General features: G+C 51.2%; 4 protein-coding genes across 4 annotated transcripts; 2 read left to right on the top strand and 2 right to left on the bottom strand.

Moving 5' to 3' along the window:
* Positions 1 to 838: 838 nt before the first annotated feature.
* TGME49_250040 (hypothetical protein) lies at positions 839 to 4044 on the bottom strand. The gene is made up of 2 exons (XM_002367295.2): positions 2734 to 4044; positions 839 to 1796 (listed from the first exon to the last, which is right to left on the bottom strand). Exons 1-2 carry the CDS (start codon positions 2876 to 2878, stop codon positions 1150 to 1152), a joined length of 792 nt encoding a protein of 263 aa, XP_002367336.1. The 5' UTR covers positions 2879 to 4044; the 3' UTR covers positions 839 to 1149.
* A 32-nt stretch (positions 4045 to 4076) lies between these two features.
* Positions 4077 to 7464, top strand: TGME49_250030 (hypothetical protein). Its single transcript, XM_018780920.1, has one exon. It carries the CDS (start codon positions 4869 to 4871, stop codon positions 5691 to 5693), a length of 825 nt encoding a protein of 274 aa, XP_018635058.1. The 5' UTR covers positions 4077 to 4868; the 3' UTR covers positions 5694 to 7464.
* On the bottom strand, positions 7041 to 8000 carry TGME49_250020 (hypothetical protein). The gene is made up of 2 exons (XM_002367293.2): positions 7733 to 8000; positions 7041 to 7464 (listed from the first exon to the last, which is right to left on the bottom strand). Exons 1-2 carry the CDS (start codon positions 7808 to 7810, stop codon positions 7177 to 7179), a joined length of 366 nt encoding a protein of 121 aa, XP_002367334.1. The 5' UTR covers positions 7811 to 8000; the 3' UTR covers positions 7041 to 7176.
* Positions 8001 to 8135: 135 nt separating this feature from the next.
* Positions 8136 to 17727, top strand: TGME49_250010 (Sad1 / UNC family C-terminal protein). The gene is made up of 10 exons (XM_018780919.1): positions 8136 to 9264; positions 10215 to 10388; positions 11316 to 11618; positions 12188 to 12453; positions 13144 to 13452; positions 13956 to 14055; positions 14873 to 14933; positions 15510 to 15614; positions 16321 to 16507; positions 17145 to 17727. Exons 1-10 carry the CDS (start codon positions 8859 to 8861, stop codon positions 17622 to 17624), a joined length of 2391 nt encoding a protein of 796 aa, XP_018635057.1. The 5' UTR covers positions 8136 to 8858; the 3' UTR covers positions 17625 to 17727.
* Positions 17728 to 17962: the final 235 nt, after the last annotated feature.

Genomic DNA, 17962 nt, shown 5'->3' with positions numbered 1-17962 from the left:
ACGAACTCTGCCGGGGCTGCATGGAAGCTGGAATCAAATTCACCAGCGAGACGCGCTTCTTGGCCCCCAAGTTCACTCGGAGAAACGTTCAGGAAAGAGGGAAAACTGTGCTGCCAAGAGGGAGAACTCGACCCACCGTCTCCTCGTATTCTCTTAGTTTAAAAGGTGTAAATGCGAAACGCATGCACGCAGAAGAGAAAAAACTCCCTCATCGCTGGTGGTGAGGTCGCACTCTGCCCCCCGTGAAGCGTCTGAAAACCCCGCCAAAAGAAAACTGCTGTAGAGACACCTTCACGCACATCTCCGATCGAACGTCTCCTTGCAGTTCTGCGCAACAAACGCGTTTGCATGCACTGCGTCGGATTCTGAAATCAAACCCTTGTAGCTGCCTCGAGCAGTCCCGTGGGGCGGTTTGTGTGCAGCAATAGCAATGAGAACTTCGAGTGTTTATTCCGAATTACGAAAAAAAAGCTGCTTCAGAATACTCAAAGGTGGTTCCAAGGAAACTTCAGAAATCGCATGATCTCACGCATGCAGTTCGCAACATGCGTTTCCTTCTTACCAGCAACGACCTTGAGCTTCTGTTTAAAGTGTGTGAAACGCGGGCAGCGCGTTTTTACAGTAAAAACAGTCCTTGCTCCAAAGTGCCGCGAAACCTGAACTAACGCATGTGGAACTCATCTCCTGGGAGGCCGCGAACCTCAGTCGCAGTCCCAGAGACACGCCGGTGCGATGCTCTCAAGTCGCCAAGAAAAAGAAAATCCATTCCTCGGTTTGCTTCGCGATCAAAGAGACTCGCAAATTTCGAGTCTTCGCATGCGATTTTTGCGGCCACCGACGTGCATGCAGCAACAGACATGCCCGCTGCCCCAAATCCTACATCCGTGGATCCACATATATCCCTATACACATGTATATACCTAAACATATACCTATATTTGGAAAAAAGTATGTTTCACAAGAGAAATGAGTTGATTTACTCCCAACTGAGTGTCCAACTGCCTGCATGCAGAGAAAAATATAGAGAAACTGATGAAAAGTCGTACAGATTTGAAGGATATGAGACTTCATACAGAGATAGACGAACAGATAGGCATGGCAGTCATCGGTATCCCCGTATCTGTTGGACAGTTCTTGCAGTTCCTTTCTTCAGTGATTGAGCATCGGATGCTTTAAAACGGCGTCTGCCATCTTGGCAAATCGTTTCGCTTCTCTTTCCATAGTGGAAATGAGTTTCTTTGTCCTCTCTTTGATTCTCTGCTGCGTGTGCGTGAATTTATCTCGGAAGTCCACGAGAACGCGAAACTCTTCCTCGGTCGTCATGGGTCCGTAGCATTTGTTTCGCAGCACTGAACCTCGGCGTTCTTCCATTTCCCTTGCATCTTCCCCGCTCTCAAACACAGCGTTCTGGTCGCCAGACAAGAGCTTTGAATCGAGGCTCCGGTTCAAGTGACACCGGTTTCTGCCTGCGAGGTGTGCATACACCCCGGGGTCGTCTGCGGCAGCTCCTCTCTCCGCATGCAGCAGCTGCAGAAGGCGTGCCTCCTGCGCCTCTAAACTCCTTTGCAAAGAAACCTGGTGGCTTACCACGAACAGAAGAAGCAGGAGTTGAAGGACGGCCACAAACAGTAGAAGCGTCCTTGGAACAGAAGAGAAAGAAAAAGCGAGAAACCTGACGAAGGAAGGTTGTCGAGTTAATGATCCCTCCGACGACTCAAGCGGCGACGAAGGCGGCACTTCACGGCAGCCTTCGGTGTGGTCAGCCGCGCGCTGCTTCCTGTCGGGAGAAGGATTTTCTGCATGCAAACAACGGAAAAAAAAGGTTTGCTCGAAGGTGCAGCTTAATCGAGATCTGTGGGGAATCGACGAGGAGACTGACGAAAGCAATCGCCTTCCACGTCGTCTCTTGGAAACCCAGCGGAGACATCGATCCACTTCTGGAGAAGCCAGTCAATACCCATGTCCGCCTACTCTCATATATACATATATATAAATATATACATAAATATATATATATATATATATAAACATATATAAATATATATATATATGAACGCGTACATCTTTATCGCTTTCCATGTTTTCAGATACTCACATACACGTGAAGCGAACTCGCTCGAGAGAGATAGAAACAGGAAGAGAGTTGAGTGGGTGACAGATGGCCCGAGAGAGGCGGATAGACAAAGATAGGAAATTGGACGGAGCAAGGTAGATCTCGATGGTAGTAAAGGGAGAGAGACACCTTAGTGCAGCTAGATGTGGACGGAGATTTGAGTTTAGCTTTGAGATTTGATTAGTTAGAGGCACAGACGGACCTAGACAGAACTGAACGCATGGAGACCGGACTCGACCGAGACAGACAGGTGCCGCGGAGATAAAAAAAGGGGAGCGCTCGCAGAGGAGTGACTAGTTGAGAGAAGCATAGCGTTGCATGGTTCAGAGAATCTGAAGAGAGGCGTCGCACATGGAAAGCCGTCTTGTCTGTTTGAGCTGCACCTGCGGGTCTACAGGAGAGCCTTCTTCGGCGGTCGGAAACATGGGCATCGCTTCCTCGCATGGATGGATGCGAACCGGTTTCTTTGCCAAAGGCACAGCGTCTCTCGAGTCCGTAAAAAAGCTCGTGCAAGTCAAGCCAGCAACGGTTCACCTGGTCGCACAGAGTCCCCAGAAAAGAAACGGCTTCTCGACCACCCAGTCTCAGAGGCTGCTAGGTCTGTGTGAGGCATTTCGTACCTCTCCTTGACTTCGCCTGCACTGCGTCTTGAGCCGAAGACACCTGCGCTATCTCGCGTACGTTCGCCTTGTCGCCGCGCTCTCCGTCTCCGCCGGTTCGTCTTCTCGCGCGAGGCGAAAAGGCTGTCGACGCGTTCTCTGCCATTCTCTGCAGAGGTCGGCGGCACACATGCGGCGGAGTTCCGCAGCGAAGGCACAGACTTCCCGCAGGTTCCCTCAAAAGAGTCTTCTGTCCGGAGAGGTCCTCGCGCGGGAGAGCGGATCCGTGCAGTGGGGTTGAAGTCCACGGCCCATCTCTTGCGTCGGGAGCGAACGGAGAAAAAGAGAGGAAGACACGAAAGAAAGTGGAGGAGGCAGGAGGGAACGGAGGAGAAAGAAAACAGGAAGACTGTGTCGATTATCGGATGGGTTGTTCTTTTTGCTGGTAGCAGGAGGTGGCAAGAAGCCTGTCAGTTTCGTCTAGAAAAGGACCTGGCGAAGCAGCGGAAAAAAGGGGAAGGAAAGGACGGTTTCCGTTTGCGGTGGTTAAAAAAAGGAGGGCAGGAGAAACGCAGACCGGCCATTCGTCGAAAGCCCCGAGTTCGTTGGACTCTCGAAGGCGAGGAGCGAAAGAAAAGGTTTCACCGCTGAAAGCATTCAAAAGAAAGAGCTCGATGCAAACATTCTGTACGATGCAGCTCTGCAGTGGTTGTTCCTGACGGTGCATGTGCCAGCAGTGAGGCACTCACAGTTGTCTCAGGAAACGCGTGCCGAAACGGCGAGCAGCAGCGACCGCAAACGTTTGTCTCTTCGCGTTTGTGAGTTTGAAATGTCAAATAGGCCGAGCCTGGAAAGAAAGTCCTCAAGAGGCAACGTACCGGTCTGTCGGCCAGTGTGGAGGGTAACGGAAGCGGCGAGGCACCCGGCAGCAGCATGCGTGCAGACGAGAAGGCGAAGTCTCTACATTCCTGGACAAGGACGCAGGGTCCTCGGAGCGTGAAGAATTGAAGCATGAACCGTTAAAAGGTGTCCTTTTCCCCGCCGAATTTCAAAATAAACATCTGGTCCTCCACCAAAAAGCAGCAGTGCCCTCCCGAGCCTGCGTTGTTTCTTTTCTAGCGCGGCCGCGCAAGGTTTAACATCCAGACAGTGGCGACACTCCGAAAGGCACAGTTTCGTGGTTCCCCTCTCGTCTGACTCGTCCGCCGCCCGTTTGCTTGTCAGGCAAAGCGAAAGTTGTCGCTCCGTTTGCTCTGGCCCTTCGGCGGAGTGCGGGACCTACTGACATCCTCCGCACGGCTGCTATCGTCTTCTTTTCTCCCGAGTTCTGCCTACGAAAATGCGAGATGTGCAAGGCAAAAGTTGGAACAAGAAGCAAGCGAATAAAGGCTGCTGAAAAGGTTGCTTGCCGGTCAACGCGGTGGAGATAATGGAGAGCTAATTGGGCCTCACAGGGTCGTGTCTTGTGTAGACTGCGGCTGGCGGTGCGACAGTCAAGAATGCTCGTTCTGTGACTGGGTTGAATCGAAGGCGGCGGCTTACGGAATTCGGACTTCACTTTTGTGTGTACACGTATTCCGAAGATTTGACAGAGTGTGCAAACGAGTGGTTCCCGTCCTGGCTGTTCTTTGTGGAGGAAGCAGATGTTTCACAATCTTGTCAGCGCCCTGATTCTCGCTCTCGACAGAGCGGCGTTTTTCTGAAACAGAAAGCAGAGTCGCGAGAAATCTCTTGTGACGCACCCTCTTGTGTCTTACGAACTGACGTCAAAAGCGCGTGTCTGGGGGACGTTGTCAAGACAGCCGTACGCGGTCGGATGTGTGCGTATGTGTGTCGAAAACCAGCCGGTTTCCGCGAAAACGAGCAACCTGCTCCGCGCTGACCACGGCGCCGCGTTTTGCCCCTGACGTTGTACGCCGTGCAGAGAAGCGATCTGTCCGTCTGCAGTCGGCGAAGAGCGGGAGCTTTCTCTTTGCAGCTGTGAGGCTCGCGGAGTCGTTGTAATCGTGTGTGGACCAGCGCGGGTCGCCGCAGTTCGCGCCGGTTGGTTGTCCGGATGCATCGCGAGTCGCGGCTAGAGAAAGGCTGGTTTTCTTTCTTGTCGCGAAGGTGCGAGTCGCGAAACTCCGAGACGCCATTTTTCTTCTGCGAAGGAAATGATGGAAGCTGCGGATGCGGCTCACGACCGGCTGCCCGCACCCACGGGCCTGTACGCGGATCCGCGTTTCCACCTGTTTGTAGAGAAAGTCAGTCGCTCTTCTTCAGTCAAAAGTTTTTGCGCGTGTGGAGAGCGGGACGCCGGCCCTGAGACGAGCCTGTTCTGCTCAGATGGCGTCTGGACGAAAACCGCACTCGCCGATCCGGAAGGCGACGAGCTGGAGGAACTTGCGCGGTCGTTTCGCTGGCTCCAACTGACTAATGTATCCCCGTCGCTGGTCAAGAAGCGAGGCCAGGCGCTGCAAATCGAAGAGGAGAAACGAGACCCGGAAAACTCACCGCTGCTGACGGAGGCGTGTGCCGCCGGTCATGCGCCGGAGCTCTGCGCACCGGGAGTCTGCACAGCAGAGTCGGGCAGAGACTCGCCGGCGGCCGGTGCCGCTCTGCGAGAACATCCGCCGTTCGCGACGCATTTCGGCAATCTCGACGGCGGTTCACGCAGCGATGCAGATTTGAGACCACGGCAAGTAGCAGGTTCTCCGTGGCTCGCATCCGACAAGGCGGTTCCGCCCGGCGCGGCGCCGGACGCCGCGGCGACGGCGCGTTCCGGTTCGCTGCGCGGCGCTTCTCTGTTTCTGCAAAAAAGGAGGCGAGCGTTGCCGAAGACGATTCGTGCGTTGGAGACGCAGAAAACAGGTCGAGAGGCAGTGCCAAGGCAGAGCGGCAGTGCCTCGCCCCGTCCCCAGAAAAGTGCAGAGTCGAGCGTCCACAGACACGCAGGGAGTTTGGGGAGGAGAGCGAGCATTCCTACGACAGTTTCATAATCAGGGAAACCGAAATACCACAGAAACAAAACTGTTTTTTGAGCAGCACACTCTCTCACACTCTCCTCAAAGAGCCATACATTACTGCCGGCATGCACACATACACACACATGCATGTATGTGTGTACGCATATATCTGTATACACGCCAGTGTGAATTCGGCGACAGTGTTGGAGATGCGGCAGGCGCTTGGTTTGTGAGCGCTCGTCTGTTTTTTTGAGAACTTCTCTTCGAGTGACCGAGTTGCGCGGTTCTTTTGAACGCGGAATGGGGTCACTCCGTCTTCATCGGGAAAAACGTGAAAATGTGTTTCACACGGTCCACGTCCGAATCTGTGGGCGTTTGCTTCAGTGGAAATAGGTAAACTCTTCCCCCGGCACCCGAACGGAGTCTCGCAAGTTCGTGGATATGTGCACATCCCTGCCCCCATGTTTGCTTATGGTACTGGTATTCTTCTACATTTTCAATCCGTGGCTCTGTATTTTCATACACGTTCGCGGATGAGCGTCGGGGCGACCGATGGAGGAGTCGAGAATTATTTTTGAGTCAACACCGCGTTTCCGTGCTTTTTGTGTCTCTGCATAACTCCACGGTTCATTCCCGTGCTTTTTTTGACAAGCGGAGAGGCCGTAGGCGACCGCCGCGAAAACATACGTCTGCCCGCGTGAACGCATGCGCACACATACACAACGTTTGCTCGGGTCTCTGCTCACAAACGACTGCCGACGTCTTCCTAAATGTGTACATAAGTCTTTGCTCGCATACGGATGGGCATCTCTTGGCGTCTGTGTGGCTACCGCATGCACGGTGTCGTCTGCGGGTGCGGTGTTACACGTTTGAAAAAAAGTTCGCTTTGTGGAGGCAGTTCCGGTCTTTGTCTCTTCTCTCCAAGGAGAAACTCCACCAGAGCTCGTGGAGTAGGACGTAGCTCGTGAAAGGTGCCTGCGGCATTCACACCCGTCTGTGGTCCACGCGAAACAGTGCATGCAATCCAGTGCACGCAAGTGCGCAAGTGAGTGTTTCTGGAGGAACTCTGTGAAATTGGCGACGTAAGCGAAGAATCGAAGAAGCGCAGCGACTCAACACATAAATGCGTGTACACCGTCTCTGGAAATGGTCACGGAAAGTCAGAGTAAATCCGAGTCCGTTCGCATTTGTTCGAGTGTCTCGCGGACCCCTTGGCGCGGTGTCTGTACACTCCGGCAGCACGTGGTGACCCAGAATGGACAGAACTGAAGACAGTCTCCAATCCAGACAAACTCAAGAGTCGAGAGCTCACTCGCTTCCCGTGCACACCTCCAAATATTTTCGTATATATATATATATATATATATTACACTTGAATACGGACACATATTGATAGGTATGCGTGATGTACGTAGATATGTTTGTTGAGAAGTTCCAGTTCGGAAAAGTCAAAAACAAGCTCGTAGCAGAAACCAGGATATAGTCTTCTGACCAAAGAGGGGAACTCCGTTGACAGTCATCGCCGTACTGTTCGCAGACACACCGTCTTCTTCACAGGTGGAGTGTATGTACAGCGAGTAGGCAGCTTTTTAGTTTGCGAGGGAAGTGGATTTCTCGCCAAGCCTCTGTTGGCGAACACGGTCTCTGTGTGTTTTTCTAGATTGGTCGGAGGCGAAAAAGAGCGCGTCTTCGCAACTCGCGCGTTTCTTCGGCTTAGCATCCGAAAATCCAAAAAGACGGCCGTCCGTATTGCCCCGCTTCTGTATGATCGTATCTCTTCACAGACCCTCTCTGTTAAAAGCAACTGCGCACACAGATATAGAAACATAAACTTAAAACCGTGTGGTTTACATGAAGGGTGTACATATACATATTGTACGTGCACATATATGGATACACAAAATCCAGTATCTGTATATATATATATATATATACATATATGTATATATATTGTATGTACGTCTACATGGTGTCTCTGTACACGGCTACTGGACGTACGTCTAGAGAAAGATGCTGGTCTACATGTGAAGTTCCATTTTTTATCTGGCCGTATGCATTATACTTGCATTTACCTCGAGATCTGACTCAACCTTCTCTGCGTCAACAATGAGGAGGGAGGAAATGTCCAAAGAAGGAGAAATGCGTAGCATCGCCGAGGCGTGGTCCTGTTGGTTTTTCTGCGGGGGTTCGCTAGCAAACTGAGGTTTTGTCTTCTCCACTCGTTCTCGTCCCTCAGAAATCCATCCTCGTCTCCAAGCTCCGCCAAAGACTGCAAGCCCTCTGCTTCAGAATGAGGAAAACATTTTCTGCTGGCTGTGGTCCTGGGCTCTGGTCGATTTGTCCACTTTTTCTAGAGTCCGGCGCCAATGTCTGGCAGAAACAGCGGCCGGGTGCGCGTGCATGCTTTTATTCGCCGGCAGCCGAACGCACTGGAGGGAGAGGGGGGCGAGGGTTAGCGTTTATTTCGTGAAAAGAGCGAGTTTTTCTCTGCGCAAATGGCGGGAAAGCGAGAAATGAGTCCAGAGATCTTTTCGCGGGTACCCGGTGTCGAGACGTCGCTCGTGAGTTTTCTTCGCTCCGGCACTGTCCACCCCCCAGAGAAGAGCGAGGTCCACGCTTTTGACTTCCATCCGCACACACACGTTCCTGCAGAGAAGAGCGTGTCTCTTGAAGAGTTTTTGAGCGATTCTCGGTGGAAATCGCAAGTTCTGTGCAGCTGGGAAGGCGAACGAGTTGTGTAGATCAAAAGTGCACGTTGTCAGAGAGAGGGCATCTGATTCCGAGCAAACCGGCAGAGAGACAAAGCATGACAACGGCTGTCTTGAACATTCGCTCTCGGCGGAGTTCCTAGAAACGCGTTTTTCTCCTCCGCTTCGTGGCCTGCCCTCACGGTTCGTACTTTGTGGTTTCTTCGAGTGTCTAGACTCCCGGCGCGAGAAGACGCCTGCCCTTCCTGGCCAAGCCTGGGGTCTGGAGACGCCTTTTCCGACTTTCCGAGAGCCGCGGAAAAGCGCTTCACAGGGAGAAGCTTTTCTTTTCTTCCTTTCTCCCCAGCTGTCTCTCGATTCCCTATTTTCTGTCTCGCCGCAGCGCTCCAGGCGGCCGACTCGACGACGCGCAGCAGCAGCGGGCTTCTGTATTTGCGCGCGGCCGCTGCTTCTCCTTCGCCGTGCTCAGAGCAGCCAGAAACATCCTGCGATGGACTCCTTCGAGCGAGAAGCGGAGCCTGGGATTGGGCGCGAAGCGGCTCATGCGGTGGCCTTCTCTCGGGCGTACGAACACCGGAGGCTCACGCGACCGGTGCTGCTCGAACGGGAATCTCCGCTGTACCACCGACAGAGCGCGTCTCGGCTGTCGCAGTCTGCTCTCTCCGGCATCAAAGCGCGAACACAAGACACAGACTCGGCCGCCTGTCGCCGAGTCGCTGGCCAGTTCGCCGGTTCTGTAGATCACGCAGCCGACGTGAAGCGACCGACCGGTCACGGAGCAGCTGCTACACCGCGCGCCAGTCCAACGTTCTCCGCGTTTGCGCGTCCAGAAGACGCCAGGGAGGAAGACGCAGAAACCGACAGCGAGGAAGACTATGACGACGAAGACGAGGAAGGTGAACGGACTCGCGCTAGGAGGGGAACTCACTGCATGCCACGAAAAAAATACTCCAAAAGACACGTGTGCCTACATGAGGAATATATATATATATATTTATAGATAGATAGATATATAGATAGATATATAGATATATGTATATATATATATATATACATATATAGATAGATAGATATATAGATATATGTATATATATATATATATACATATATATATATATATATATAGATATATAGATATATGTATATGTATATAGATAGATATACGTATATATATATAGATAGATATATAGATATATGTATATATATATATATAGATAGATATATGTATATATAGATAGATAGATATATAGATATATCGATAGATATGTAAGTGACCCGCTCGTGTGCCCTTCGTAGAAGGTGGAGATTCCTGCGAAAGTGGTGGAACATTTCTTTTTCGTCAGCGCGTTCTGTTCTCTCCTGCCGCATCTTCACCCCTCCGCTTCCTGTTTTTCCGTCCCGGCTTTCTTCTTCACTCGCTCACATTCATCGACTCTTACTGCGGTTGCCAAAGATGTGGGTTTTTCTCGATCTGCGACTGCATGCACTGGAGAGTGTGTGCAGAGCAGAGTTGAGTCTGGCATCTGCGCTGCTTGGAGTGGACGGACATTGGTGCTGAGTTCTCGCGAAACTGAACAGAAACGAGTCTAAATCCCAGAGAAAGAGACACACAATTATAGACTCGTCGATCAACGCGTCTCCAACGTCTATACAGCTTTATATATATATATATATATATATATATATATATATGTTTATGTAGTTCCCCCGGGCGACGCGTATATATCCAGGGGGAAGACGAGGGAAGAGGGAGCACGTGTCGTTTCTAGAGTTTACGATTTGCGAGTCTTCAGTTGAGTGTGTGCCTTTTTCGTGGTTTTCCCCCGCGATTTCCCCTTCTCTGCAGAGGACGAATACGAGGAGGAAGAGGCTTCTCCATTGCGTCCAAACCGACAGAATGGAAGAAGCCCAAGGCCTTCTGCGAGTCTACGGCTTGAGCGACAACCGCTGCCGAGAGAAGGGGACCCTGCGAATCCAGCGCCTCCAGCGCCTCGCCGTGTCTCCTTGTGGGGCAGTATCTGTAAGGCTTTTCGAGACGATTTGCAAGCTCGTTTTCTGCAGTTCAGCTGTCCTCGCTTGCTCTTTCAGCCTGAGGGACCTTCGCGCCAGACCCGTTGAGACTCGTTCTAGGAAGCCTCTGAGTCGTGGATGTGTCAATTCGCTTCTCCCTGAGGTTTTAGTTGCTCTAGCATTCACTGGGACCTAACTGTGCACGAGAGATCGAGAACTGCTTCACTCTGTTCTCGCCGTCCCTCAGCTTCTTCGGGTGTCTCCACACCCCAGAGTTCCGTTTCCGTCTTCCCTCCTTTCACTCCCGTCCAGTTTTTCGACTTCTCCTCTACGAAAAGAGACGCTCGTTCAGCAGCGCCTTCCCTCCGTTCGTGCTCGAGACCAGAGGGCCACTGTCGCGCTTCGCTTCCGTCCCTACACAAGCCTCGAGCTCTCTCCTCTGCGTCTGCGTGCTATCTGCGTCTGCGTCTGTCTGTCGTTTCCTCACGTCCACGAATGCCTACCGAGGTCATTTCTCGCGTTCGACAGAGACAAAAGTCGATCCTTTGCGGGATGAGCCTCTCGAGCCAGCAGCCATCAGGCAGGAGGTAGTCGGTAGAGAGACCGTGAATCTGTGGGCGTTCCACTTCGCGAGCCTTTGAAGCGCAGTGAGATGGCCGTACCTCCAAGTCTTTTTCAATACCGATGAGGTCACTTTTAAAGAGTGTCTGAATTCACAAGCACAGTTACAGACAGTTTCAACGCGTGTAAGCGTGTATGTTTAGCTTCAGCGAGAAATGCTTTGGGTTACTTTAACATCAGAAAAGAAGGTAGACACATCAGCCTTTGAAGAGCTTTCTCCTTGCCTCACGTGAAGCAGAATGAACTCGAAGGCGAGAGAGGCCTTCGGTGTGTGCAACGTCTCGAATATTCATCTGCTTGTTATCCACTTTCTCAGTGATGCATGCGCGCCGGTCGCTGCCCTTCCTCGGCTGCGACGGCCCGGACGGCTCTTTGCCTCCGTCCCCGAAGCCTCCCGCGTACGACAGCGAGGACCTGCATCAGCTCGGAGTCTCGCTGCTTTCTTCACTCTCTGCACCGCGTTACTTGGCGAGAAAACTTGGAAAAAATCTGGAACATCGACTGCATGCGCTCTGTCCCGACGACGCCGGCAGCGGCGGCACGGGCGCCACGCGCCTCTGTCGAGGAGCAGCGGAGGAACGCGGAGGAGAAAGTGAAAAGAGTTTCTCCTGCTCCGCCGGTAGGAACGAGAAGAGAGGTTTGGAGAGACCAAGTGCAGTGCAATGCGAAAGGGAAAAGAGAGGGAGAAAAAGAAGCACACACGCTCATCATGCTGAATGAGAGAGCGAGACGCAGAATGCTCTACATACAAGTCAAACATTGTTATTTCTACTTGTGTATAAATATATATATATATATATATGTATATATATATGTATATATATGTATATATATGTATGTATATATATATATATATATAAATATGTATGTTTATATATTTATTTTTCGAGAGTTGTTGTGTACATACGCCAGTGTAGCCAACGAGAGACACGCGCACATGGAGACGTGAAAGGAAGCGTAAATGCAGGTGGGAGTCGAGTTGCGTTTCTCTCGATTCTTCTCTCCAGTTCTCTATAGGGGGTGAGACTTTGCTTTGTCGTTTTTTTGTCGCTCTCTCTTGCTCAGTCTGTCTTGTCTCTTTCGAGTGTTCTTCATCCTTGCCTCGGCGTTGGAAGCCCCGTCGTTGTGTCTTTCTCCCTTGCTTCATTTCTCTCTCTTCCTCTCTTCTTTCTCCCCTCGGATTTCTAGGAAGCTTTTCTTCGCTCTCCCGTTTCCCCGCTTCGGACTCGACTGCCCATCGTCGGTTAGAAAAGAACTCTTTCACTCCGCTGAGCATTCGTGCTCACCGCGTCGGAGCCTTCGACGCCCCGGATGTCGCGACACTGCTCTGGGCGTCTCTCAGGCGCCGCCTCTCGCAGTGCTTCGTTTTTTTCTTTTTCCTCTCCGTTCTTTTTGGCGTGTATCGCCACCTCGCTTGGACCGCGAGCTTTTCAGATCCCGACAGAGACCTGAGGGTGAGTGCATCATTTTTTTCTTCGTCAGCTGAGCGGAGTCTCAGGTCTCCGGAAAGGACATCCAGAGGGAGTCCTCTGGAAACCGACACAGGGGTGCTGTTTGCGTTGACTCGAGAGGCGATGGTCTCAGACGGCGCATGCAGAGATTCAAAATCACGGCAAAACGCGCACAACGGACTGGTTTTCCGAGTGGACGGGACGTCAAGGTTCTTTTGAAATAGCCCTCTACTTGAACTCCTCGAGAGAGTCCTCGCACCAAAACACATCTACATGTATATATATATATATATATATATATATATATGTATATCTATGTGCACATATGTATGTATATGTATATATATATGTGCATATGTATGTATAAGCGTTTGCATGCATGCATGGGAGTGGAAGAGTTTTTGTGCTGTACCACGAACTGTGGAGAGCCTCTCAGCGGCGGCCCTAGATCTCCTGGCTTTCGCTACGTTTTGAAGAATTTGAAACCTGCAGCTCGATGTCGACGGCAGTGCGACTTTGCAGCTTTCGACAAAATCGGTCTGTGGAAAGGGAGAGGTGAAACGACTCTGCAGAGTGACATGTGAACGACCAGACAGACGCGAGTGAAGAAGAGAGCGCTACCAGTTTGGCGACAGAGCTCGCGCTTGCTTAGGTTCATCCCAGCGAACGTCCGTCACTGTTTCTTCTCGACAGGGGGAACTGCCTGGCACACCTGCGGGCAGAGGGTCTGCCGCTGCCTGGCTCGTGGAGAAAGAAATTCAAAAGCTTCGTCGAGAGCTGGAGGAAGAGCGGGCGGCTCTCAGCGAGTACCGCGAGCGCATGCAGATGCAGCTGAAAAAGCACGTGGCGAGTCTGACCCAGAAAGTCGAGGATAATCTGGAGAGTCAGCGAAAAGACCTCGAAGACCTTTTCGTCAAACTACGAGAAGAAAAAAACGCTCAAGGAGAAACGGAAGAAGGCGAACAGGCTCAGCAGCTTCTCGCGGACGTCGACAACCTCCAAGTGAGGAAGCAAAGAAGACGCGAAACGCTTCAAGGAATCGCCTCTATCGTTACCCCTCCACGTAAATTGAGTATCAGGATCGATCTGTATGCGGAGATATAGATGACTCTATATGGACGTCTACAGACACACATATGTGTGGGTCTGAGTCGAGTCTAATACGCATCTTTCTCTGTATGCATATACATATATATATATATATGTATATACATGTAAGAGGCGAGTAATACAGAGGCACATACTATGTTTATGTGTATGTATATGTGAGCCTTATGGGATGAGGAAACCGGAAGATGTGACAGAATAAGATCGAGGAACACCACAAACTGTTTGTGCAAATACAAGTGTTACCCGCCGAGCCCATGCATAGTTTTCTATACCTACACCTATGTTGTCCATATTTATAAGTGAACGCACATTGCCGATATTTCACATATATGTGTATATATGTCTATTTGTATATATATATATATATATATCTGTGTATTGGTGTCTTCGTTCAGGAAGAGATTCGAGGACTGGAGAAGAGAAACGAGGCTCTGGAGACCACTGTGGACGACATGCGGCGGAACTTGGCGGCTCTCGCACAGAAACAAGACGAAGGTAATCGGTTGGTGGGGAAGCGTCATACTCAGTTTCAGTCGAATCACGAAAGGCGGAAGAGAGACGACGTGATCGGAGAGAGACGGAGTTGAATGAATCAGAAGGTAACGCGTCGAGGACTCCGATGAGCGAAAAGACATTTCAGCGATCTCCCTCTGTTTCGACGTTTTCGTTTTCACGTGGATTTCCCCAGTCTTCTAGCGGTGAAACGCGCATCGCTCTGCTCACCCGTCCACCTTCGACAATTGAAGTTCATTTTTCGAATTCAGGCGTCGCGTGTGTCTTTCGATCCAAACGAGCAGTCGAGTAAGGATTTGCCCAGTCGAGTCCGAAATACACCGTTCGAAAACACTGGACTGGGTCATCGACTTTGTACTGCAGTGCCGCCCCCCCACGAGACACTGGTTGATGCAGATCCGCCTTCGGCGCCTCGAGATCATGCCCGCGGCGAGACGCTGCAGCAGAACTCTCGAACGTCTGTTCCAGAAGTCTGCAGATCTTTCTGTCCTCAGATGTCAATGCAGGATCAGCGATTGCGAAACTGTGCATGCACGCGTGTGAAAAGAGACGCTGCGTGTTGTCTCTCTGTCGTCTTAGGACCGTTGAGTCGGCGATGGTTGAGCGCTCCGGCTTCCACTACCTGCTTCTTCAGGGGCGTCCGGAGAGACAGCGGGTCTTTCTCGAATGAGTTCCACTTTTCCAGTTCAAAGTCGGTGGCACTTGTTTTTGTCACGACTGTGGTCGCGGTCATTTGGTGTCGATTCCGCTGTTGAATTCATCTCCGGTTCTCCGCCTCGTCTGGATTGCCTGCTCTCAGGACCGCAGAAGTCTCTGCTCACTCAGGCCTTTGCTCGCAAGGTCGAGGATTTGTACACACAGTGAGTTTCTGTCACAGTTTCGCTGAGTCTCTGTACACATACAGTCAAAAAAATCTTAACAAATCCACCTGTTGAGATAGGTAGAGGAAATACGACCTTAAGAGCTGACTTCGCTTCGCACTCCGTCTCGTGGCTAGACAGTTCGTCTGCGCCTCTCCTGGTTTCCGGAAACGAGACTTGGCTGTCAAATTTGTCTTTCCGCGTTCTTCGTTTCGCGGTCGGTCGCTTTCGCTCCTCCAGACACTGCACAGTGGAAATGTTGGACAGCAAAGTTGTTTCATGTTGAGGAAGATCCGTGTCTGTGTGAGCCGTAACTGGACGGCTTCAGGACCTCCTCAAGGCAGTAGAAGAACAGAGCCCAAGGCAGTCTTTTCCATCTCTCTCTCTATGTACTTCCAGTCAAGGCAACTGGAGAGTGGATCTCACAGCTCTACAGTTTTTTTCTGGGGAGTCCATGCTCTGCACTACTGGAAGTCCACTTGTTTCGAGCAGTGGGGACGAAACGAAACGACGCTGAGGAAGCTGCACGATGCGAGACAGACACTGTTCGCTTTTCCTCTGCATGCGTTTTCGCAGCCTCGTGGTAGAGGAAGAGCAAACGATTGACTGGGCGCTGGAGTCACTCGGCGGCCGCATCGTCGTCAGCGAGACTGCGCCTCCCCTTTTGAAACCTCCCTCCTGGTGGGGAGACAAGCACACACAACTGACCTCCTCTTAAAACGAGAATGCTTCTCTCTCGAATTCCAATGTCTAGAAGACTACACAGAATTCTATACCCGGATGCCCGTATCAAAAGTGGACACACACAGACACACCTGCTCACTCATATACAAACACATGTATATACATACATATATATACATATATATATATATATATATATATGCATGTATGTGTATGTGAGTGTAAGTGTATCCGCGTGTGAAGGCGTTTTTACACAGAAGGTGCATCTACAGGTAGGCAGGTCTATAGAGACGTGATACGCTTCATTTGTGTCTCATCCATTGCCGAGGTGCAACAGCACTGTGAGGAGATGGGGATGTGACTCTGTCGCTGCGAGTGTTTGTGTGTGTGCAGCCTCTGTGTTTCTTCTTAGTTTCTCTCCCCGCTGTGTTCCTTCCCTCTCCGGTTGTCTGGAGTTTGTGTTTCCTGTCGTTTTTTGCCTCGTCCTTTCGTCCGTGGTTTTCCTCTGCCCTTCTCTAGCGAGAGGTTGAACGCGACTGCGCAAGCGTCTGCGGCAGTGAATGTAAACGCGGAGAAGGAACTCAAACAGAGTTCACGGTAACTCAGTTTACTCGAGGCTGCGGGAACGGAGATCGGACTGAGAGCTTCGGGGATGGACGCTGAAAGAGTTTTTCGACTCTGCCACTTGGTATCTCTCCCGCAGGGCGTCCTCTGTCTCTGCGGCGATGTGGAGCTTGGTGCATGGCGAGGAGGCTGCGGAGGCGGCAGGAGCTGTAGGTTTTTGGGCGCACAAGAAACCTGCTGTGATGCTGCAGCCAGATCGCCATGCAGGCAGCTGCTACGCGTTTCGCGGCGAACGAGGAACTGTGGCGATTCAACTCCCGACAGCTGTGAGCTCTTAGGGATCCACGTTCTGCGATCCCAACGCTGCATGCAAACCTCAAAGAGTCACCGTGCCTCGGTTCCGCCGGGGGGCCAGAGAGAAAAGAACTGTAGTGCACAGGCGAAAGCCGAGAAGAAACCAGAGACGCGGGAAGGCGAACGAACCACACACATACCCATATATATATATATATACTAGTGTGGATATCGCGGCAGGTGCATGGAGTGCATGCAGATTGGCGTTGTTGATTCTTTGTAGTTGGGTTTTGAGGGAAATGGCCTTTCTGTCACATTTCGCAGTACGCTTCTGTGCAAGACCTACCACGCGTCGGCACACAGCTTTCGCTCTGAGTGTACATGCACACCTATATTGATATATTTAATATATAATATAATATATATATATATATATATATATGCGTGCGAATATGTGTGTATGTTGTGTGCATGTGTTCATGTGGTTGAAGAGAAGAGACCACACATGCACAGGAATGACGTTGCTTTTAGGGCAAGTGTGTGGGCATGCATGCGTGAATTTGAGCCTGGTCTTCCCACTCTCTGTGATGCATTCTTTCATCCACGTTCTGTCGCGCCCGGGAGACCACACTGCGTTTTCGTCTGTGCATGCACGAAACGTTTTCTCAGGTTTTTGTCACATCTGTGGCGATTGACGACGTTGCCTCCGACCTTTTCACCGCCAGTGCGCCGCGCCGATTCCGTCTTTGGGGCTTCGAGGATCCACGCGCCTCTTCTGCTGTTTCGCGAAATTCGTTTACCAAGAACACGGGGGCGTCTCTGCCGTCTGAGAGCAACTGCGGAGTGCTAGGCAAGGGGCGTCTGTGTGGCTGGTTCTCAGGTTTCTTGACCGCGCTAGGGAAGCAAGAAGAGCAGGGAGGCGGGAACCTTTCGGGGGTCCGCGATTCTCCTCTGCGTGTGTTTCTCGGCGAATTCGAAGTCAAGCAAAGGAAGAAGTTGGTGCTCTTCGAACTGAAGGAGAAGCCGGTACGACCTCTGAGGAAAATCGTTTTCGAATTCCTCAACAACTTCGGGCACCCGTACACCTGCATCTACCGCCTGAGAGTCCACGGCGAGAAGGCGGTGCTGAAGTCCACCACCCTCAACTAGGCATGCCCAGAAACGTAGGCAAAGAAAGCAAAGCAGTCTCACATGCTGCGCGAAATGGAATGCCCAACTGCGGGCTGCGGCGGTTCCTCTAGTCCATGCAAACAATTCTGTATCTACATTCATATGTATAGATATAGATACTATATATATACGTCTGCATATAGATACATATATATATATATATATACATGTATTTGTATGTGGATGTGTCTGTGGTAGGTAGAAATGCGCATCTATAGGTATATGTGAATGTTTTGGTTTGGAGTTGTGTGTATGTGTGTAAATCTGCGGGGGTGCGGGCAGTGGAAAAGAGGCTGTTGTCGGGAGGGTTCATGCAA

This window comes from Toxoplasma gondii, chromosome XII (genome assembly GCF_000006565.2).
Source record: "Toxoplasma gondii ME49 chromosome XII, whole genome shotgun sequence".
NCBI lineage: Eukaryota > Apicomplexa > Conoidasida > Eucoccidiorida > Sarcocystidae > Toxoplasma > Toxoplasma gondii.
This window is presented reverse-complemented; position numbering and strand designations above follow the sequence as displayed.

Bases quoted from the DNA above. Each gene is read 5' to 3' on its own strand.
- TGME49_250040 (XM_002367295.2), bottom strand. From the start codon at position 2,878: ATGGCAGAGAACGCGTCGACAGCCTTTTCGCCTCGCGCGAGAAGACGA. The intron at 1,797-2,733 runs GTACGAAATGCC...GTTTGCATGCAG, and splicing joins GCAGGCGAAGTCAAGGAGAG to AAAATCCTTCTCCCGACAGG.
- TGME49_250030 (XM_018780920.1), top strand. From the start codon at position 4,869: ATGATGGAAGCTGCGGATGCGGCTCACGACCGGCTGCCCGCACCCACG.
- TGME49_250020 (XM_002367293.2), bottom strand. From the start codon at position 7,810: ATGCTACGCATTTCTCCTTCTTTGGACATTTCCTCCCTCCTCATTGTT. The intron at 7,465-7,732 runs GTAAATGCAAGT...CTGTGTGCGCAG, and splicing joins AGGTTGAGTCAGATCTCGAG to TTGCTTTTAACAGAGAGGGT.
- TGME49_250010 (XM_018780919.1), top strand. From the start codon at position 8,859: ATGGACTCCTTCGAGCGAGAAGCGGAGCCTGGGATTGGGCGCGAAGCG. The intron at 11,619-12,187 runs GTAGGAACGAGA...TCGGATTTCTAG, and splicing joins GAGTTTCTCCTGCTCCGCCG to GAAGCTTTTCTTCGCTCTCC. The intron at 14,934-15,509 runs GTGAGTTTCTGT...GCGTTTTCGCAG, and splicing joins GTCGAGGATTTGTACACACA to CCTCGTGGTAGAGGAAGAGC.